Raw genomic sequence first — 21,918 nt, forward strand, 5'->3', positions numbered from 1 at the left:
CAAAATGCAATTTAATTCAGATCTTTGCACACGACCCAGACCATGAAACAATTGTCCTTTCTCCTTTCCTAACTCTACAAACTTTACCCTGGAGAGGCAGCAGCCCCACTATTTTCCCACTGTGGTTCTCTGAATTCTTGGAGCAGGCTGATGGAAATACTTGGCCTGTTTGTAGGCAGATTGAATCAAGGTCTATACTCCTGGGAGTTTCTCCCCCCTTTACTCAGGTCTCCCCCTGCTCATCCTCACACACCCAAACCCTAACAAAGTCACATGCAACAGCTCACATGCTTCAGCAAGCTGAGATCAGTGACCAGGGTTTCAGTTTCAAGGAAGGGAAGCTGGATAAGTGTGTGCATGAATGCAAATGTAAAGAAGGGAGAGTCATTGGGAAAGATACTGATGATGCAGCTTCCCCAAGCAAAGCTTGAGTCCTTCAATAGTAGACAGATGGGGAATACCCAAGGGAGTGGGGGAAGGGGACCAGCTCCAAGAATCTAGGAGCCAGCCAACACCCCCTGTGGAGATAGAAGAGGGGTGGGGGGAGATGGGGTAAAAAGGTGCCCGAATGGCCCTTGAGCTGAGGATGGCAGCTGAATTAGCAGCCCTCTATATAAGATCAAATCATCAAAAGGAAACAATGATTCTGAGCCTATCTGTTATTCCATGGGGCAAATTGATGGGAATTGTGGGAGATGGGAGGCAGGTGGGCAGGTTGCTGCCTGAGCCTGGACATTTTCCAGCATCTGATAAAGGAGGGAATGTTTCTAGGAGAACAAGCTTTCCTGAGGATGGGAAAATAGAGACTTGTGGTATTTGGGTTGGAGGTAGAGGGGAACCTGAGCTAACAGATACCTAACGGATTCAGGTTAGTGAAAGGCCAGAGGAAAGTGGTGGAAAGAGTAGTGGATTTGAATTCAAAGGACCTGGATTTGAACCCCAGCTTTGATGCTTACTGCTTGTGTGATTGTTAGGCATATCATGTCACCTCTCTGACCCTCAGTTTCCTCTTCTGTTAAATGTGTGTGTGTGTGTGTGTGTGTGTGTGTTGGATGCTTTCTAAAGTCTCCCTTCCTATGTCAAATCCTACAATAATTCTGTTATGATCATAACTAGGATGGGTCCCCAAGGCAAAGTTCTACATGGGCTGGAAGTCTCCTTGCAAAGCTTAAAAGGAACAACTGAGTGGGAGTGTCACGCTGCACCTGAGGTAGGTAGATGAGAAGAGAATGATGAGAGAGGAAGCGTCGGAAGCTAAAGGAACTGGGTAAAGCCTAAAGTAGTGGAAAATAGTACTGGACTGGAACTCAGACGACCTCCCTTGGAGTCCCAGGTCTGCCATCTACTAGCTCTGTCATAGAGGGTAAGTCACTTGGCTTCTCTGGGTCAATTTCTTCATCTGTAAAATGGGGACAATGACTCCCTGAGAGATAGATACCTCACAGGATAGGATATCCGAAGGAGGAAATGAATATGTATCTCCTTGGACGAGCTTGCCCCATCCCTTGGTCTCTAACGGCATCCAGCCTGCCTGGGCCTGATCAGTCACAGACTGCCTAGCCCTCCCCCCACCATTCCTCCACATTAGCCCGCCCCAATCCCTCCCTACTCGGGAGGGGAGGAGAGGGGCGGGCGTGAGTGTGTGTGTGGTTGGGTGTGTGTGGGGGGAGAACGGGTTGCGGCTAGCGCACTATAAAGGCAGCAGTACTCGAAGTAGCCCTTACAGACCTCTCCCCAGATCAAGGCATTGCAGGCAGGACGTGACTGCAGCTGACCCCAGCCCCCTTGGCTCTGCCGCGTGAGTTTCAGCGAATATCCCCCCCCCATCATCGCTCCCTGCCTCCTGCGCCCCACCCCCACCCCGACCTCCAGCATCGCTACCCCAGGCCAGAAAGCTAGACCTCACAGAGAACTTGGACTGGGGGAGGAATTGAAGAGACTCTGGGGATGCGCAGAAAGAGGCTGAAGACGCTGTGGGGAGGGCGTTGGGCAGAGGATCAGAAGGTCTGTGCTGGGGCTAGGACTGGGGCTGGGGGAGCCCAGGCTGTCAGACAAGCTCAGATACTATCTCAAGCTGTCCTTCCAGCAACTTCTGGGCACCCCCTCCTCTCCTCCCCAACTCCCCGCGGGTCTGGGCTGAGGGGCAAGGCATTGTTGGTCAAGCAAGGGAAGGCCCTTCGCCCTTTAACTCCCAGACTGAATGGGGCAAGAAAAGAACTTGGTGAAAAGAATCCTGGACTGTCGGAGCTGGGAAACCTGGGTTCTGGCACAGGTTCTTTCTTGAATTTGCAGTTAGACATTGGGCAAGTCCTTTTCACTGTCTGAAAAATAAAATAAAGGGGATTGGACTAGATGAACTCAAAGGGTCCTTTCATTTTTTTTTTTTAAGTGAGTCAGTTGGGGTTAAGTGACTTGCCCAGGGTCACACAGCTAGTAAAAGTGAAGCCGGATTTGAACTCAGGTACTCCTGAATCCAGGGCCGGTGCTCTATCCACTGTGCCACCTAGCTGCCCCTGGATCCTTTCATTTTTAACATCCTATATTCTAAAGTTCCTACCAGAACTGGCATTCTATTTTTTGTGTTCTAAGGTTCTTTCCAGTTCTAACATGAAACGTTCTAAGGTCCCTTCTAACTCCGTCATATTATATTCTAAAGTTCTTTTTAATTCGGACATTCCATGATCCTTCCAGCTCTAACATTCTATTTATATATAATAAGGTTCCTCCCATTTCTAACTTTTATTTTTTGTGTTCTAAGGTTCTGTTCGTCTGTGACATTCTCTTTTCTAAAGGTCCCTACCTCTTCTAACATTCCACTTTCTTCCACAACTGTCATTCTAAGATTCTCTAGGCTTAAGGGATGGGAGAAGGCACAGAGGGGATTCCATCTGGCCAAGGAGCTCAGCTCTTTAAGTCTCACTCTTTACTGGGCTGCCCCCTTCCCTGAGTAGTGCCCTGGATACCACAGACTGTCCCCAGGAATGTGTTTGCTCCTGTTACCATGGAGTGAGGCTGAGTTGCAGGCCTTCTGTTGCCAGGAGGCTAGAGGGGTGGGGGATGGGGTCAGTCACCCCACTAGTCTTAGCCTGTCATGTGGCTGCTGCACAAGAAGCTTTGACCCCCATTATTCTCCTCCCCCAAATCCTATGGGTAGTGGAATGTGAAGCTGGAAGAGGAGGTCCCATAACAGGTCTCTGTACTGTAAGACTAACATCCCCAGGAAAGGCCTGACTCTCAAGGATGGGGAGGAAGTTGGAGGCCCCTTCCACTTGTTTCCCTGTCCAGATTCTCTCAGGTATCTGGCTACTGCTGGAGCTGCACCTTAGTCCTGAGGCCTAAGTTGCCTTCTCCAGCAGGGGCAGATCCTGTCCCCCACTCCAGATGGGTACAGGGAGCCCCGAAGCCCAGGGGAGGAATTGCACCTAAGGCCTGCATGTGAGAAAATGACTCTTGTGCCCATCTCTCCCTCAGGTCAGCCCAGCCATGACTCCCCTCTGGGCCCTTTTCCTAGCACTTATAGCAGTTGCTCATGCTGAGACTCCGGGATGCAAGATTCGGGTCACATCCAAAGCCCTGGAGCTGGGTAAGGTTCTGAGACAAGGAGCCAGCCTTTCTTTGGCCCCTGGGGCTTGGGGAAATTGGGAAATGAGAGACCTCCTATTCAGGAGGGAACCCTGGGGCCACTTTTCCTTATCTTCCAACAAAAAAAGCCTGTGCTTTGTGATGGTGGGAGGTTGAACTTGGGGGAGGAGAGGAGGGAGAATGCTGGTGGGAACAGTTACCACTTCTAAGGGTCTCACTGCCTCAGTAAAGCAAGAAGGACTGAAGTTCTTGGAGCAGGAGCTAGAAACCATTACCATCCCAGACCTTCGGGGCAGCGAGGGCCCATTCTCTTACAACATCTCTGAGTGAGTGGGGCCTGGGACGAGGGGGTGGGGTTGAAGTAAAAAAGCTTGGTGGGGGAGAGAATGGGACTGTGCTATGTCTGAGTTATGTCTGAAGTTATTCAAGTCAGAATTTCTTTACTTGAACACAGCACATCAGCACACAGGTATAGAGCTGAAAAGGAACCCAAAGGCTCATTAGTCCAAATCTCTCATATAATAGACAAGGGACTTGAGCCCCAGGGAGGTTACTGTGTCACAGTGTTTCCCAACTTTGGCAGCCCATCTGTGCCAGAAGCCTAGTGAACCAGTGTTTGCAGATTTATAAGCTTGTGAGATTTAGAGCAGGAAGGGACTTTGGAGATCACATCAATCCACAAGCATTTCAGTGCCTCCTGTGTGACAGGCATCGTGCTAGGCAGCATGGTAGTCCTGGGAAGACCCCTCACTCTAGTGGGAAGGGCGAACTGTGGACTCACATGAGTAGATGCAAAAAAAAAATATGCAAAGTAAATACAAGGTAATTTGGTCAGGAGGCATTAGCAGTTGGGGGTGAGAGATCCTACACCCAAGTCGCTCCATCTCCCATTTCATTGCCTCTGTACTGACTGTCCATCTCCCTGGAATGCTCTCAGTCCTAATCTCCCCCTCTTAGAATCTCTGGGTCCCTTTGAGACCCAGCCCAAGTGGCACCAACTGCAGTAAGCGTTTTATAGCTTACTAATGCCATCCCCTCAAAGATTTCCTTTCTGCAACTCTGTACGTGCCAATTTACATACTGCTCACTTACCCATTTACAAACATTATTTTGAGAAGAGATCCAGAGGTTTCACTAGACTGCCAAAGAGGTCTGTGACCTAAAAAAGGTAAAAACCCCTGATCAAGTCCAGTCAATCAATAAGCATTATTAAGTACCAACTGTGTGGCAGGCACTGTGCTAAGGGCTTGGGATACAAAAAGAAGCAAAAACCGGTCCCTGCCATCAAGATACATAACTAAATGGAAGAGACCACATGCAAAATAATTAACACTGGAATCTAGAGGGGTTGGGAAAGTTTTAGTTGGGACTTAAAGGAAGCCAGGGAAGGCAATAGGCTGAGTTAAGAAGGGAGCTCATTTCAGGCATGGGAAACAGCCAGGAAAAAATGAACAGAGCAGAGAGATGGAATCCAGCCCCCAGAGAGAGAATGTGACTTATCCAAGGTCATACAGCTAATTAGTAGCAGAACTGGGAGTCTATTCCAAGCCTTCTGACTCCTAGTCCGGTAAAGTTTTCACCTCACAGCACTGCCTATAACAGAATCCTACGTATTAGGGATCCTGGGCATACTTCCTCATCTCAGATGCTGGTTTCATCTTTGAGTCTACCTCCTACTTCCTCCAGGGGCTAGGTCAGGAAGAGGTTCTGAGGTCAAGTCCTGGAGGGCATAGAAAGGGTTTGGGCTTATAAGTTTGAGTCTCATTTCTGTCACTAACTCCATGGACAAACTTGGACACATCAGCATGCAAGATGATTGGTTAAAGGAGCTGAGGATGCTTTTTTTTTTTTTTTTTGTAAAAGATGAGAAGACTTAGGGAGAGTAGTGATTTCTGTCTTCAGATCTTTGAGGTCTGCTCTTATAGGAAAGAATGACTAGACTTTTTCTGCTTGATTCCAGAAGGCAGAGCAAGAAATGAATAGGGGGAAGGTGCAGAGAGACTAGTTTCTTCTAGATGAAACACTTTCCATCTGTCTAAATGAGGAATGGGTTGCTTTAGAAGATAGTGTTTCCCCATAAATGGAGTTTATCAAATGAGATAGTATATGTGAAATGCTTTGTATAAGTTAAAGTACAATATAAATGTTAGCTGTTATTATTACTATTATTAATTAATACTATTACTTGTTCAAGCGGAGACTAGATAATCACTTATCAGGAAAGTTGTAGAAGAGATTCCTTTAAAGGAGTTGGTTGGACTAGATGATTTCTAAGTTCCTTTCTAGTTCAGAGATTCTATGCCTCAGTTTCTTTCCCTGTAACACAAAGTGGTTAAGGTCCATTCCAACTCTGACATCATATGTGTGGCACTGGGGACCTTCCCTGGGAGGTCTAGACCATTTATTGTCTTTTTTCTTAGATTGGGTTTAATGGGTGGTGAGGTGGCCCTGCTTTCATAATGCTTATAGGAACAGGGAAAAGAGAGGAATCTAAAGTTGTTTTGTCAATTGGTCATGTCCTACTCTTCAAGCCACCACTTTGGGGTTTTCATAGTAAAGATATTGGAGTGTTCTGCCATTTCCTTCTCCAGCTCATTTTACAGCTGAGGAAACTGAGACAAATGGGGTTAAGTGACTTGTGCATGGTCACACAGCTAGTAAATGTCTGAGGCCAAATTTGAATTCAGGTTCTCCTGACTTCAGGGCTGGCACTCTATCCACTGAGCCACCTGGCTTCCTCCATCCAAAGTTCCTAGGGGCTATTCCAGCTATCCTGTTTTTTTCCTGAGGAAAATTAGCTCTGAATGGGGATCTAAGGCTAGAGCATCCCAGATCTGAGCCTCCCATGCTCTCTGTCCCTCTAGGGTGAAGGTGACCAAACTGCAGTTGGTACAATCAGAACTGTACTTCCAGCCAGCCCATGATCTCATCTTGTACATCAGCAATGCCTCCATCAGCCTTCGTTTCCGGAGACAGCTGCTCTATTGGTTCCTGTGAGTGCAGGGGCGAGGGCAAGGACAAGGATGGGGTGGGGTGGTGAGGGGGAAAGGATTGGATGGGGAAAGGACAGGGGAGGTAGAGGGGTTGGGTTTATTTGTCTGAGTCCATTCTTTGTATCCCAACTCTTAGAGGCAGCCAGATGGTACAGTAGATAAAGCTCTGTCTGGAGTCAGGGAGAACTGAGTTCAAATGCTGCTTTAGACACTTGCTAGCTGTGTGTCCCTGGGCAAGTCACTTCACCTCTGTTTGCCCTAGTTTCCTCAACTGTATAATGAAAATGATAAAAGCACCTGCCTCCCAGGGTTGTTATGAGGACTAAATGAGAAACTATTTGTAAAGGACCAGGTGCATAGTAGGTCTTCCATATTTGCTTATTTCCTTCTGATTTTCATCTGTTGGCAGTTACGATGGGGGCTTTGTTGATGCTTCGGCTGAAGGTGTGTCCATCCACACAGCTCTGCAGTTAGCCAGAGACCCTGGTGGGCGCATTAAAGTTTCCAATGTCTCCTGTGGAGCTTCTGTCTCCAAGATGCAAGCTGCCTTTGGGGGGACCTTCAAGTGAGGCTTCTGCTCGACTCCAGAGCCCCATTCCTTCTCTCACTGTCCACACGGACTTTCATTCCCCATCCTGAGTGGGAGGTGGGGACTCCTGGATTGGGGAGAGCCATCCCTCACCCCACAGGATAGTTAGTTGTCCCAGGTGCTGGATTTGAAGGATCTTTATTCAGCTTACAGCCAATTGTGGTTCAGGGACAGAGTGGATGGAGAAAAGGGTGGTTGGTGCTAGACTATAATAAACAGTCGCTGAGTGTTTACTATGTTCCTGGCCCCATCTTAGATAATGAAAGAGAATGGATGAGACATGTTCTCTGTTCCCATGGAGTTTACTGTCTAATGGGGTTGGGGCAGGGACGAGACACGTACACAGTTATTCCAGGTAGAATACGTTGAGGATGTGAGGTATCACAGGGGTACAGAAAAGGGAGAGATTATGTCTACCTGGTGGGTAGGGACCAAGGAAGGCTTCATGGACCAGTTGACATTGGAATTGGACCTTGAAGGTAGGACTGACAGGTGGAAGAGATGGGAGATAGGGAACAGTGTAGCAGAGGGGTAGGGTTGGGCCTGTTTGGGGAGAGACAAGGATGGGGAGGTAGAGATCTGGGCCAGGTTGGGGAGGGCCTTGAGTGCCAGGCTGCCCTTCTTTTCTCTCTTCACATTTATTTTTCACTGTTCCCAGATTCCACTGGTATACAGATGTTGAGGGTGAGAGGGAAAGGGTGAAATGTGTCTTGAACCCTACCTTCTCCCTGATGCCCATCAGGTTTGGCCCTGCCTGAGGATCTGGTTTGGTACCAAACTCTATCCCTTCCCATACTCCCCTAGCCAATTCCCTCCATGCCTGAAAGGGATAAGGGCATGGTGGGATGTGATTTACAGAGCTGTTCCCCTATACTCTCCCTCTTCCTGCAGGAAGGTCTATGAATTCCTCTCTACTTTCATCATCTCAGGCATGCGTTTCCTTCTCAACCAACAGGTGATGCTGGGGTCAAGGGCAGAGTCTGGGAGGGACCAGTGGGCAGGGAATAACAAGGGCTTGGGAACATGAAGGATCACTGGCATAGGCGGGAATATGGAGACGGGTGAAGATTGGGGAGTGGGGATGATGCCCAGAGAGGAATCTAATGCTAATGCTCATATTTTGATCCTCAGATCTGTCCTGTGCTGCACCATGCAGGGCTGGTCCTGCTCAATTCCCTTCTGGACACAGTCCCTGGTGAGTCTTGGAAATGGGAAAAAGTTGGGATATATCTGATTTTGTCTTCTCCTGTCCCCTCTCCAACCCACTCTGAGCAGGTGTGTTAGGGATGAGAAGCGCAAAGGGTTGGGAGTTTCTGTCCTGAAGTTTAGCAAGCACATAATTATCTCTAAGACTCCCCAAGATGAGGAAGTATGGCAGAGTGGGATGAGCATTTGAGGCAAGTAGGGAATTATGGGTGCAGAATATTATATATAGTGGTGCTCTGTCTCTGCTTAACAGGCTTTCTGTAACAAGTGGGTCTGAATATATGTGTGTTTGTGTGTACATTTATATATAAGGAAATGACTTCTGTAAAAGTCAAAGATCTGTTTGTGAGAGACAGACAGAGAAGGAAAGGAAGGAATGGGGAGAGATAGAGAGTGAACACACTAGACTTGGAATCAAGAGACTTGGCTTGACTATTTGCTTATTTGTTGACCCTGGGCAAATCATTTCTTATGGAGCAGCTAGGTGGTGCAGTGGATAGAACACTGGGCTCAGAATCAGGAAGACTCAACCTAGCTGCGTGACCCTGGGCAAATCACTTAACCTTGTTTGCCTCTGTTTCTTCATCTGTCAAATGAGCTGGAGAGAGAAATGGCAAACCACTCCAGTATCTTTGCCAAGAAAATCCCAAATAGGATCAGAAGAATAGGACTCAACTGAACAATAAACCTGGTGGTATACCAGGCAATAAGAATACAAAAACAAAATTGCAGTCGTCTCTGCCCTCAAGAAAATTATGTTTTATTGGTAGAGACAACAGGTCACCACATAAGTACATATAAAATATGTTGTTGTTTGTCCTTTGTTCTTGAAGAGGACCATGACATCAGAATGATGTCATGACTTGCAGTGATTTGGATTTAAGCGAGGCAGGGCTGTGCAAGGTCACCAACCTCGTTCTCTCCTCTAGAGCCATCTGGATCCAGTGGCAAGATACACATCATATCATATCATATCATATCATATCATATCATATCATATCATATCATATCATATCATATCATATCTCATATATACTACCTATCTATTTATTTATATATCTAGAAAATGTATACCAAATAAGCATTAGATAATTTGCAAGGTTCAAGTCCTGACTACAGCCAGTACTTACTAGATTTATTACCTTGAGCAAGTCATTTTTCCTTATTTAAGCCTCATTTTTCCTTATATATAAAGTGGAAGTAGTGATACTTACCGTTATCAACAAGATAGTTGTGCTGAGAATGCTGTTGTAAACTCTAGAAATGTATAACAATTATTTTTTGTTTGTTGTTATTCAGTCATTTTCAGTCATGTCTGACTCTTCCTGACTCTGTTTGGGGTTTTCTTGGAAGAGATACTAGAGTGTTTTGCCATTTCCTTCTCCAGTTAATTTTACAGATGAGGAAACTGAGGCAAACGGTGAAGTGACTTGCTCAGGGTCACACAGCTAAGTGTATGAAGCTGGATTTGAACTCAGGAAAATGCATCTTCCTGACTCCAGGCCCAGCGCTCTGTGCACTATGGAGCCATCTAGCTGCCCTAGTTACAATTATTATTAGCACCTTATCTCAGTGAGCTGGTGAGGGGGCAGGGCTTCTTTGCTTTCGGTTTCTGTGAAGTGCTCTGCCCTCCATAAACACACATTTTATTGGCATTTTTGGGGAAAAGGGCACAAAATTTCAAGGCACAGGGCCTCACTTCCAGTTTGTCTCTGCCTTGGGTATAGCCATGCCGCCCAAGGGGCAGCAGTGAGATCTCACCCAGCTTATGCTGGGTCCCACCGGGCAAAGGCCCTGGGAATGAGGTCCTGGTGCCCTTCCCTCCCTCTCCTCCCCCCCCTCATCCCCAGCTCCCCTCCAGCAGGCCTCCAGTACACCTGTTTTTTTGTCTCCCTGGGGGGATGTGACAAATGACTTTCAGGTGACCCTTTAGAGGTTACAAAGCACTGTACATAATGTCACAGCAACCTTGAGGATAGGTAGTATTATAGCAAGTCACAGTCAGAGCTGACACATAGCCCTCCAGGATCTCAGAATGCTATACATTTTTTCATAGACTTCCATCTGGAAGGGAAACTTGGAGGTTATTTAGTCCGGTCTCCCCACTTGACAGAGGAGGAACCGGGGCCAGAGAGGTTAAGTTGCTTGGCTCAGGTTCCAAATTTACTCAGATAGTAAATGTGAACCAGGATTGAAGCAAGGCCCCCAGATTCTAAGCCCAGCACTGTGCACATCCCACCACACTGCCTCTACTCCTTACCTCACTTGAACCTCACAACAACCCTGTGAGGTAGGTCCTATTATTATATAGTCCCCATTTTATAAATAGAGTAACTGAGGCTCAGAGAATTTCGATGACTTTCCCACACTCACTGAGAAGAGATTTGAACCTAGCTCTTCCTGACCTGCATCCCTGGTTACCCCCAGTGTGTGGTACTGTCCCTTTTTTTGTTGTTGTTGGGTTTTTTTTGGGGGGGGGTTGTGGTTTTTTTGGCCAGGCAGTGAGGGTTAAGTGACTTGTCCAGGGTCACACAGCTAGTGTCAAGTGTCTGAGGTCAAATTTGAACTTATGTCTTCCTGAGTCCAGGGCTGGTGCTTTATCCACTGCACCACCTAGCTGCCCCCTGTGCTGTCCCTTGTTATGTGGGAAGAAGAAGACATGGTACCTATCAACAGAGAGCTTGAGTCAGGATGGTGAGAAGAAATAAGCTGGGATGACAGTCAGAAGACCCAGGTTGAAGGCCTGCTTCTGCTCCTCCCTGATCTGGACAATGTTGGAGGGGTCCTTCAATGCCTCTGTTGCTCAATTTCCTTCCTCTAAAATAAGTAGCACCCTTAAACTTGCAGTGTTTGTGCTGGAATGTTTGTAAATTGTAAAGTGTTATGGAAATAGGAGTTGGTAAATAAGGGAATTGTGGGTCTTCTTTATAGAATAGCAGCTCATGCTGAACAGAACACGTTCCACAGTTACAGTACACTTTACAAAGGATCTTGGCATTTAGAGCTGGAGGGGACTCCCACCTTTTTATCCCAGTACCACCATTTTACAGATTAGGAAATAAGCCCATGGGTAGCTAGGTGATGATAGAACTTGGGAGTCAGAAAGACCTGAGTTCAAATCCAGCTTCACACATTTACTAGCTGTGTGACCCTGGGCAAGTCACTTAACCCTGTTTGCCTCAGTTTCTTCTTCTATAACATGAGCAGAAGAAAATGGCAAACTACTCCAGCGTCTTCCAAGAAAATTCTAAATGGGGTCACAAAGGGTCAGATGTTACTGAAAACAACTGAACAACGAGAAGTTAGTGCAGGTGTCATCCCCTAGTTTTACAAAAATGACTACCCAGGGTCACATAGCCAGTTAGTGGCATCGATGAGATTAGAACTCAGGTCTTAGGTAAATGAGGTCACAGTTCTGGCTACTGCATAGCCCTGCCTCCCAGGAAGCATAATTCTATGTAGGCTGCCTCATTACAAGTCATTGAGTTGGTTGGTGGTTGAAGTAAGTGATAGACAAACCTTTCCCTATAGTGCGCAGTGCAGTGGACCAGCACGTCGGCATTGACTACTCCCTCCTGAGTGATCCAGTGACCTCAGCCAGCAATCTGGACATGGACTTCCGGGTGAGCACCCAGCTTGGGGCCTGGGAGTGGGGCTGCCCCTTGTCCCCGTCCAGATGTTCCCATACCCAGATGTTCCTGAGATGCTCAGCCCTTCCCGTTGCTACCCCTCAGGGAGCCTTCTTCCCTCTGATGGAGGCCAACACCAGCTTCCCCAACCGGGCTGTGGAGCCTCAGCTGCAGGAGGAGGAGAGAATGGTCTACATGGCCTTCTCCGAGTTCTTCTTTGACTCTGCTATGGACAGTTATTTTCGGGCTGGCGTGCTTCGGTTGGAGCTTGTTGGGGACAAGGTGAGATGATGTGGCAGGGGTGGGGTTGGGGAAGGTGGTGCTACTTGACCCACTGATAGGTTGGGGCCAGCTTGGTGGTGGGAGGACACAGTGTGAAGGAATGACTCCAGGTGAAAGAATCTTTCTTCCTTGTGAAGTGGTGAGCTCCCTGTCACTGGAAGTGTCCAAAAGTAAGGATGATGCCTGAGAAAATTCAGAAGCAGAGGACTGTCCTGACTAACTTCTCAAGACTAACCGACAAGTTCTTCCTTCCCCGCTCCCCATCTCTTTTTTTCTTTTTCTTGACTCAGGTGCCTAAAGACCTGGACATGGTACTGAGGGCCACTTTCTTTGGGAGCATCATCCTGTTGGTGAGAGGGATGGGAAGATGGGATTGGTTATGGATGAGGAGGGAGGATTCACTCAGAAAAGGGAGGGGACATACCATGCTTCTGGGTAAGAGTCTAAGTATACACTCCAACCCTGTGGAGTATGTGCTCCAGCTGAGGAGCTTAAGAGTGGTCCCTGAGCCCCATCTTGGGATGGAATTAAGAGCCCAGAATTTGGAGTGAGAAGAGCAGAGTCTGATTTAATGTGTGTCTTTAGACAAGTCATTTCACTTCTCTGGCCCCAGTTTCTTTATCTACAAAATAAGAGGGCAGGATTAGATGATCTGTGAGCTCCCTTTCTACTCCAGAGCATAAGTATGCTTGTTCTTACCCACAGAACAGTGGGCTTTTCATGTGGGTACTTCCTCTGCCAGGGCAGATTGCAACCCCTCTTTAACTTGGCAAATGCTCTTCAAGAATTGCTGGGGCTGGGGCAGCTCGGTGGCGCAGTGGATAAAGCACCGGCCCTGGATTCAGGAGTACCTGGGTTCAAATCCAGCCTCAGACACTTGATACTTACTAGCTGTGTGACCATGGGCAAGTCACTTAACCCTCATTGCCCAGCGCAAAAAAAAAAAAAAAATGCTGGGGCCAAAAAACACTGGCACCCTGGTGATAAACCTCTCTGAAGTTAGCTAGTTTGGTCTTTGGAAAATACACACAATCTATCACTGGGCCATACGAGAAGCTTCTTTCTCTTGAGAGGACCTGACCCATAGAACCAAAGGTTACATCTACACTAGGTGCCTCCACAACCTTCCCTTTTCACTCTCTTAACTCTTCGATCTGGCTTTAGACCTCGTCATTCTGCTGAAACTGCTTGATCCATAGTGACTGATGTCCTCTTAATCACTGAATCTCTTTTTGTTACTCTTGATCTTCCTGAAACTTTGAACGCTATTGATCACCCTCTTCTCCTGGGTACACTGTCCTTTCTAGGTTTCTGCGACACTGCTCTCTCCTCTTTCTCCCATCCCAGCCCTTAGCAAGGTGTCTGGCCCTTAGTGTGCATGATAAACGCTTGTTGACCACCAGGCCTTGACAGTGATGATGCATCTCAGCTGGATAGCAAACAGCAGACACTGAATTCGGCCTTGATGATTGGTTTTCCTCCCAATGCTGTCCCCACCTTTTCCATGGCCTTCCCCAGGGGCTGCCATCCAAACAATTCTTTTTTACCATTTCAGAGACTACAACAAATCCACAGACTCTAGAGCTGTAAGGGACCTTAGTAATCATTTAGCTCCGTCATTTTACAAATGGGAAAATGCAGACAAGAAACTTGGTGTCTTGTCTGAGGTCTCAAAGGTAGTGGCGATGGCCAGAATTTGAACCCAGGGTGTCTGACTCCAGATGACTATGCTTCTTTCCGTTGTGCTGTGATGTCCTGCCTACTGCACCTAGGCTTAACTTGTCTCTCCTTTCTTTGAAGAGTCCAGCAGTGATAGATGCACCCCTAAAGCTGGAGCTGCAGGTCCTTGCACCCCCTCGATGCACCATTAAGCCTTCAGGCACCACCATCTCTGTGACGGCTGGCCTCATCATTGCCCTGGCGCCACCCGACCAGCCGCAAGTGCAGCTGTCCAGCATGACTATGGTTCGATGCCGAGAGGGCCAGGGGAGGGTTGCTGAGGTGAGAGATGGGAGGTGTTCTGGTCACAAACATCACTGCCCCCTCCTTTCCTTTAGGATGCTCGGCTCAGTGCAAAAATGTCTCTGCGTGGAAAGGCGCTTCAGGCACAGATGGATTTACGCAGGTAATGGAAGAGAGATTGGGTGGCTGAGAGGAAGTGTGGGTGCCCAGCACAAGCCCCAGCATTTTCTTCTGTTTTGCCACAGGTTTCGTATCTATTCAAATCAGTCTGCCCTGGAGTCTCTGGCAGTGAGTAATGGGAAGTGGGATGGGACAGAGAAAGTATTTGGGAAAAGAGAAGCCACTGAGGGAGGGGAGACCAGCAAGCCTACCAGAAACCTGCCCCTCATTTCTCCCTCCCCCCCCCAGTTGATTCCACTGCAGGCACCACTGAAGACACTGTTGCAGATTGCAGTGATGCCCCTTATCAACGGTAAGGGGCCATCCCTCTCATGGCAGAGGACAGGATGAGGGAGTGGAGCAGAGTTGGGGAGGAGTCACAGGCTAAGCAAGTCACAGAATCAGAACCTGAACAGTTAGGAGGAAATGTAGAAGTGATGTAGGCCAACCCATACCCAAATAGCAATGTCCTTTACAACATCAACAAGTGATCATCTGAACTGTGACTGAAGGCTAGTGAGGGAGGAACTCACTAAATGAGGAACTTCCTCATTTTACAGAAGTCCCAGAGAAGGAAGGTAAGCACTTCAAGATCATAGAAGCCAAGAAATGGCTGACTCCCTCCTTCCTAGACCCGCTTTCACTGTCTCCATATCATCCTTATACTCTTAGGAGCTGAAAGCAGGCATTCCTCCTCAGTTTCCCTGACCATTGGACATCTAACCTTTACCTCCTGGGGCTGCAGTCCATCCCATCAGAGAACAGCCCAGGCATGGGCCTGAACCTGCATCTCTGCCTCCCTCTAAGGACCACCGGTTGGTCCTTGTTGTGCTTTTAAGACAAGAGTCTGTTCTCTCACTTTCCTTTCCTGCAGATCGAACCAAGCATGGGGTACAGATACCACTCCCAGAGGGAATCGACTTTGTCAAAGAGGTGGTGACCAACCAGGCAGTGAGTGAGGGGAATACAGAGTGCCGGGGAAGAAGGGAGCTTTGTGGGCATCTTCTCAAGTTCTCTCTTCCCATGAACTCTAGGGATTCCTGACCATTGGGGCTGATCTCCACTTCACCAAGGGGCTTCGAGAGGTGATTGAAAAGAACCGGCCAGCTGGTGACTATGGGCCCACTTCCTCTCCAACTCAGTCTGTTGTCCCTACCTCCTGAACAGGTTTCTGGAAGGCTGTCATTCATTCATTCATTCATTCATTCAAGCAAGTCCAGTCTTTCATACATGGAAGTTCAACCTCCCTTTTTTCTCTCTCTCAAACTGTACCAGATCCAATCTCCACCCTTTCAATAAAGCCCTCCGTATCCCCAAACAGGACCCAAAGACACTAGTTGGGCTGTGGACCATTTATTACCATAATCACAGTCAAGCCCTGTACTTCTTTCCCCTCTCCACCCACTCCAGTTCCCATAGAGGTGACATGTGCATAGTCCTGAGCTCAACATTGCATAGGGAACAGTGCATGGTGAGTGGGGGCATGCAGGGGGTACCCTAGTACCCCACCCCCAGAAAGGTCTACTCTAAGGAATAAACCAGTGTCAACTCACTCCCTCAAATAACTTGCATTAATCCCCCTACTCAAATCCCTGATTAATTCCACATGGGAAATTTGGGTACAATTTGAATCCCCACCCCTGCAGGCCTTGGCCTGATACTGGCCATCCAAGGGATTCTCTTTGGCCAGCCGGAGAGACTTCAGCCAAGCAGGTCCAGGCCTCATCCCCAGGCAGGAAGCAGGGGCTGCTGGCTCATTGGCTCTCCTCTGTCCCTCACTGCAGGGCATGATGGGACTTAGTAGGGCTCCTTGTTCAAGAACCTCGTGAACATGGTTAAAGCTGCCAGGGGCTTGTCGGTGGGTACCATGTGGCCAGCTCCCTAGAAGACAAAGGGCTAAGATGTAGGAAACGTTTGCTCTCCAAACCTTAAAGTGCTTTTCTCACACTGATCTTAGGAGATACAAGTATCCCATCTTAGAGAGAACTGGGGTGACCTGTTCAGTGTCCCCAGCCAGCTATGGTCAGACTGATCCCTGCTGCCTCCACTCCAAACCCTCTAACCTACCATCACTCAAGCTCTCAGTTCTCACAAATGAACTTTGGGGTGCCTCCATCTACAACCAGATGTTAATTTCTCCCCTGCATATCATTACCCAGGAGATCTCTGACCCCACACTCTCCCCCTCCCTCTCCTTTCTCATCCCACTCCCACCTCTCAAGGTACCTTGATAGTGAGGAAGGCCATGTTGGCGAACTCCTTCACAAAGCCAGCAATTTGCTCCCCGTTCCCGTCAGACACAAGCCATGGCCGCCGCTGTACCTCGACCTGCCTCCAGCCCCACCCCAGAAAGGATGTGGTCAGTAAACGCCAAGGCCCACCCTGGAAGTCTTCTGCCCAAGAACCAAAGCAGCCAACCAAACTGAAGGCAACTGCCGTCCAGCTTTCTGCCTGGCTGCCTGCAGCTCACCCCAACCTCCCTATTTGCCCAACCTCCCTACCTTCTGGTTCAAGGAATCCACAAACCACTCATCTCCCATGAAGTTACAAGCCATGTCCACATCCCCGTTGTACACCAGGATGCGATATTTCTGTAGGAGAATGGAGGGGAATGCCAAGTTAGAACTCAAGTCAGATCCTGAGCTTCACAAGCCAAACACTCCCCTTGAAGGACCCCTAAACAGAAGGTGCAAAGGAGGAGGAAACTGAGGGGGCCTGAGACCCTAGCTGAGGTCTTTGAAGTGCCACTAGCATGTGAGGTGGCCTTGAAAGAGGAATTTCCCCTTCCTGAGCCTCAATTTGCTCTGGTGCTAACAGACAGGACATAGGATGTCAGGATACTGGCGCAGCTAACGTCTGCCCCCACTCACCTGGGCACTGAGCAGTTTCAGGTATTGCTCAATCATGGTCTGATAGAGGCGCTGATAGTTACTGTTCACCACAAAGCTGGCAGAGAGGAAAGGGACCCGGACAAGAAAAGAAACATGGTCAGTAAAGCAGAGCTCCAGACCCGTGTTCTTCTAGTCCCAGCTCTACTCCTAATACTGTGGGATGCTGGGGAGGCCGGCTGTCCTGCGGCTCAGCTTTCAGAGAATGGATGAGGAGAGAGCTGGAGCAGATGGCATCACTGTACTTCCTCCTGCTCTCAGTCCGCTCTTCTAAGGTGCCTTGGCTTGCACACTCAATGACCTCCCCACCCACTCCCCCCAGATCTCAGTGACGTTAGCCCCCAGCCCTGGCCTCTCACTTGCACATGTCCCAGCGTGGCACAGACTCGGGGATGTGTAGGGCCTTGCGAACATAGTGGCTGTTTAGATAAGTGGAGGGCGCTGTGGTATTGGTACAGGGTGGATCCAGCCGCACGCCTGCTGCAGTTCTCAACAGTGCCTGCTAAGAGAAGAAAGCTCCTGCCTCCTGCCCTGCTGCAGCCTTCCTGCTGGGGGGGGGGGGGGAGAACCCACATGGGTAGCTAATGGGATCGACAGCACAGGGCGCAACAGAGGAGAGATGGGATACAGACACCCTTGGCTTTAGTACCAAGAAACGAGCATCTGCAGTCAAAAAACTCCACTTCCAGTCTGGCTGTGCTGCCTCTATGATTCTGAGCAAATCACTTTCCCCCTATGGGAAATCTTCTGTGAAATAGGTGGGCTGGGCTAGATAGTCTGGAAGGTCATTCAGTTATAAATCTTACCATGTTCTCTGGGCTCAAGAAAGGGATAAGATCATTCTCTTGGTCCCCGGGAGAAGGGTAGAGACCAAGCCATTTGACCCGCTATGAGATCTCTAGCGTTAAGAAGCAGAGACAATACTTTCGTGGCTGAGCTCTAGTTGAAGACTCTTCCTCAAACTCACCTGGTGCCACATCCGCTTCATTGGCAGCCGGGTGAAGAGGTTCCCCATATCCTGTATCACCAACATATTCTTCTCATGCCTGTGGGCAAGACAGTGACTGTGAGTCCTGGGGTGGGGGTGGCACAGGGCCAAATCTCTGAAGAGAGAGATCCCAGGCCTTCCCCAAGTAGGCATGTACCTGGTGTGGCCAGGAACTCCACCAGCACAGGGAGCATAGAGGTTGTAGATGTTGAGCCCCGAATTGCTTACGATACGAGACACCTCCAACAGCTACAAGAAAGCATATGTGTGTACACTGGCCGGGTTGGGTGGGTGGAGACCTGAGAAGGGCAGAGGGACTGGGGGAAGGAAATGGGTGTCTTGACACTGAAGGGAGAGTTGGTAAACATGCATGTGGATACCTCTGGTCTCAAGAGCCTCAAGAGGGGCAACAGAAACTATAAGGAGGTCTGGCAGACAAACCAATGTGGAGACCCCTATGGAAGCCCAGGAGGCTTAGCCTGAGAACACTGGGGACTGGGAAGATGAGGATGGAGAGGACAAGGAAAGAGAGGGAAGCTCACATTTGAGGTACAGATTGGGTCCTGGTTGTCATGGAAATTGCACCTCCCCTGGGAGCAGCAGTGAGTCTGAAGGGCGGACCATAGCCTGAACAAGATTACAGTGGGTGACCCAAAAGGCAGATATGAGAAGAACTCCTTCCCTCACTTAGGACCTGGACTGAAGCACACTGGCTAGCTGTCATTCCCCCTCAACATTCACATCCCAGGGAAGTCCTGCTCTGATGAACACCAGAGGCAGTTTTGAAGAGAAAAACTTGTCATGAAGGAAGCCTATCATCTACATTTTTTTGGTCTTTTCCAGTGCCTGGCATGATGCTGAGTATTCAGTACTCAATTAAGAAATATTTTAGGGGCATCTAGGTGGCGCAGTGGATAGAGCACTGGCCCTGGATTCAGGAGGACCTGAGTTCAAATCCGGACTCAGACACTTATCACTTACTAGCTGTGTGACCCTGGGCAAGTCACAACCCCAATTGCCTCACCAAAAAAAAAAAAAAAGAAAGAAAGAAAGAAAAAGAAATATTTTAACCTGGCAGTGTTGGCCACTGCCCACCCTTTCCCTTAATCAGTTTTTAAAATCCAGCAGGCAACAGCTCAATTCAATTCAGCAGACATTACTGCCATAGGGTTTACTACTTCATATGTGTGATTTTGTAAAAACCACTTTACTTAGTTTCCTTTTCTGTAAAGTGAAGGTGCTGGATATGAGGATCTCTAAGTTCCTTCTCAGTTCTAAATCCTAACATCTAATGGGCAAGGTCCTGTGCTCAGAGCCAGGGATGCAAGAAGGAAACAAATCCCAGTTCCTGACCTCGAGGAATTTACACTCTAGTGGGGTGGTGACCCCCATCCCTTCTTCAGTCCCAGATTGAGCTCAGAGCCAAAGGCCAGACCCATATCAATTAACTATACCTTCAGCATCTTGGCCAACTAAGATCCTTCCCCACCCAGTCCTATGATTTATTTATTACTCCACAGCCCTCATTCCTTTATAAGATTCTCAGCTGCCCTACCCTTCCCTCTCACCTGTTGCCCAACAGCCCATGGTAATAGGCAAAGTAGACCAAAGAGTTATCATTCTGTTCATAGCAAGAGAGTCCGTTGCCCACAGCCAGGCCCTGTGACACACATACACATAGAGAGAATTCAGTTTTCATTCGGCTTTTCCAGAGCTTGAGGGTAAGAAGGGTGTTCCCCACCTCCTCCTAAGACTTCTCCCACCAAAGCCAAGGCAAACCCAAGAATGTGGAAACAACACAAAGCTTTGGCTCCCTGAGTTTCAGAGAACAGAGGGATGACAAAGGACTATGGCCTAACTAAGAGCAGAGCCAAATGCTCTGTCACTTCTCCTTCCCTACTCCCAAACTCCCCAATTTCCAGGCTTTTCTCCTTTTCCACACCTGTAGATTCATGCTGGGATCCTGCATGACCAACACAGCCAATGTAGGGATGTAGATGCCAGCATAGCTCTCCCCAGTAAGAAACAGCTGATTGCTACGGAATTCAGGGAAGAGGCGGAAGAATTCTTGGAGCGCTTCATAGTTGTTTTGGGCAACCTGGGCAAGAAGAGTAAAGCAGCGGATAGGCAGAACTGTGCTAAATGTGCATGGGGGTTGAGTTTGTGGAGAAAGGCCAAGAAGGCTGGGGACTCACCTCAGTGTCGTTGGTCACATAGTTTTTATCATCAGAATAGGAGAAGCCCACCCCAGCGGGGGATTCAAGGTACAGCACGTTGGCATTCTGGGGATTGCACAGGGAAGACAGCTGTAGCAGGTTCTTTGCTTTAAATGTGCCCACTTTATATTTTGTTCTCTCTGGACCATTCCCCCCCCCCCCACCCCCAGCAATTAAGGACTGTTTCCCCCAGTCCTACCAAGTTCCAGGAATAGGGGTTATATTTCAAGGTACTTCCATCCGGCTGGATCTAAGGAAGGAAGGAAGGACAGCCCTAGTTAGGTGTCTCCCTGGCTAAAAGAATGGTAGGGAAGGAGTGGGAAAGGTCTTGGAAAAAGGCCTTTCTCTGAGCCTCTCCTTTCCTTTCAAATTCAGTTCTTCTCTCTGGTTATCCCCTGATGCCTTCGAGGAAGAGGAAGTGAAAAGACAGAAAGATGAAAGAGAAGGGATCTGGAAATGTCGGAGTGTACTGACCAAGAAGGGGCCATGCTCAGTGAGGAGTCCATCTAAGGAGCTGCATCCTGGGCCCCCATTGAGCCACAGAACCACAGGATTATGCTGAGGATCGTTCTGGGATTCCACAAACCTTCACAAGAGAGGACGGTCTGAGTGGGGAAGTCCAGCCCTCTCAGGTCCTAGGTCAGTCTGTACCCCTACTCCCCCCCCCCTTTCCCCGAGCCCACTGCCCTGGGGAGCGTGCCTCCCCAGCCTAGAACAGCCTCTCCCGGGGCCACCTCCTCAGCCCAGCCCCGAGTCAGACCAGTAATGCAAGTGCTTGCCGCCTGCGACGTTCAAGTAGCCGGAGTACTGCTGAAAGGCTGGCTGCTTCGCCAGTCCCGGAAGGTAGAGAATCTCATCTTTTTTGGGCGCCGCCTCGGCCGGGGGTGGCACCAATAGAGGCAGCAGCAGCAGCAGGAGAGTGGCCGGGCCCATCTGTGGAGAGACTAAATGTTTACGGCTGGCACTTCCTCTTGGGAGGTGCCGACAGCGCCGGAGGAAACGAGGCCGACCCCTTGCACACACGCACCCCAGGTCCCCCCGCACCCGGACAGCGAAGACAGAGGCACCAGCCCCGCAGCCTCTGCTCACCTTGCTCTCAGCGTCCGTCTGATCTGCCCAGCCGGCTCTCTTGGGGATCCAGATGAAGATCGGCTGTCACAGGAGCTGTGGTCACGTGATCTGCCCAGGTCACCTGATCGCTAATCCAGCAGGCAGAGTCACGAGGGATAGGAGTTCCCCACTTGCCCAGTTCGCCTTTGGGTCGCCCCCAGGACCCCGCGCCCCTCCCGCGCTTGCAGGCACCGGCGAACAAGACCGGTAGTCTCTGGGTGCCGGGGCTGCCGGGCCTTGTTGGCGCCCACCCGCGTCCTGGGTTGTCAACCCAGCGGGCGGCGCTAGGACCCCAGGCCAGCCCCGCCTCCTTC

At 49.1% G+C, this 21,918-nt stretch overlaps 2 protein-coding genes across 7 annotated transcripts; one reads left to right on the forward strand and one right to left on the reverse strand.

The window, feature by feature from the left end:
- Positions 1-1,180: 1,180 nt before the first annotated feature.
- Positions 1,181-15,738, forward strand: LOC122740505 (phospholipid transfer protein). Of its 5 annotated transcripts, none has more exons than XM_043982777.1 (16): positions 1,181-1,363; positions 3,472-3,583; positions 3,809-3,908; positions 6,447-6,575; positions 6,985-7,140; positions 8,056-8,119; positions 8,296-8,359; positions 11,902-11,993; positions 12,105-12,281; positions 12,572-12,631; positions 14,082-14,246; positions 14,339-14,406; positions 14,489-14,531; positions 14,652-14,715; positions 15,277-15,353; positions 15,437-15,738. In XM_043982777.1, exons 2-16 carry the CDS (start codon positions 3,484-3,486, stop codon positions 15,563-15,565), a joined length of 1,488 nt encoding a protein of 495 aa, XP_043838712.1. In that variant the 5' UTR covers positions 1,181-1,363; positions 3,472-3,483; the 3' UTR covers positions 15,566-15,738. The 5 variants fall into 5 exon arrangements, with proteins under 5 accessions (XP_043838712.1, XP_043838710.1, XP_043838709.1 ...); XM_043982775.1 differs by lacking the exon at positions 1,181-1,363 and adding an exon at positions 1,635-1,798; XM_043982774.1 differs by lacking the exon at positions 1,181-1,363 and adding an exon at positions 1,914-2,004.
- Position 15,739: 1 nt separating this feature from the next.
- Positions 15,740-21,729, reverse strand: CTSA (cathepsin A). Of its 2 annotated transcripts, none has more exons than XM_043982781.1 (15): positions 21,584-21,729; positions 21,255-21,427; positions 20,969-21,080; positions 20,694-20,744; positions 20,474-20,560; positions 20,221-20,376; positions 19,847-19,938; positions 18,821-18,905; positions 18,436-18,527; positions 18,258-18,336; positions 17,650-17,789; positions 17,273-17,348; positions 16,904-16,993; positions 16,629-16,730; positions 15,740-16,283 (listed from the first exon to the last, which is right to left on the reverse strand). In XM_043982781.1, exons 2-15 carry the CDS (start codon positions 21,425-21,427, stop codon positions 16,200-16,202), a joined length of 1,419 nt encoding a protein of 472 aa, XP_043838716.1. In that variant the 5' UTR covers positions 21,584-21,729; the 3' UTR covers positions 15,740-16,199. The 2 variants fall into 2 exon arrangements, with proteins under 2 accessions (XP_043838716.1, XP_043838714.1); XM_043982779.1 differs by having other exon boundaries at positions 17,650-17,792.
- Between the last annotated feature and the right edge of the window lie 189 nt (positions 21,730-21,918).

This window comes from Dromiciops gliroides, chromosome 2, assembly GCF_019393635.1.
Source record: "Dromiciops gliroides isolate mDroGli1 chromosome 2, mDroGli1.pri, whole genome shotgun sequence".
In the NCBI taxonomy this organism is placed as follows: Eukaryota; Metazoa; Chordata; class Mammalia; order Microbiotheria; family Microbiotheriidae; genus Dromiciops; species Dromiciops gliroides.

What these genes read in the sequence shown, in the direction of transcription:
- LOC122740505 (XM_043982774.1), top strand. Translation starts at nt 1,948, where the DNA reads ATGCGCAGAAAGAGGCTGAAGACGCTGTGGGGAGGGCGTTGGGCAGAG. An exon ending in ATCCAAAGCCCTGGAGCTGG is followed by an intron (nt 3,584 to 3,808) that starts GTAAGGTTCTGA and finishes TCACTGCCTCAG; the next exon opens with TAAAGCAAGAAGGACTGAAG. An exon ending in GTTTCCTTCTCAACCAACAG is followed by an intron (nt 8,120 to 8,295) that starts GTGATGCTGGGG and finishes TTTGATCCTCAG; the next exon opens with ATCTGTCCTGTGCTGCACCA.
- CTSA (XM_043982779.1), bottom strand. Translation starts at nt 21,427, where the DNA reads ATGGGCCCGGCCACTCTCCTGCTGCTGCTGCTGCCTCTATTGGTGCCA. An exon ending in ATGTGACCAACGACACTGAG is followed by an intron (nt 20,377 to 20,473) that starts GTGAGTCCCCAG and finishes CTTCTTGCCCAG; the next exon opens with GTTGCCCAAAACAACTATGA. An exon ending in CCACGCTGGGACATGTGCAA is followed by an intron (nt 17,349 to 17,649) that starts GTGAGAGGCCAG and finishes CCTCTCTGCCAG; the next exon opens with CTTTGTGGTGAACAGTAACT.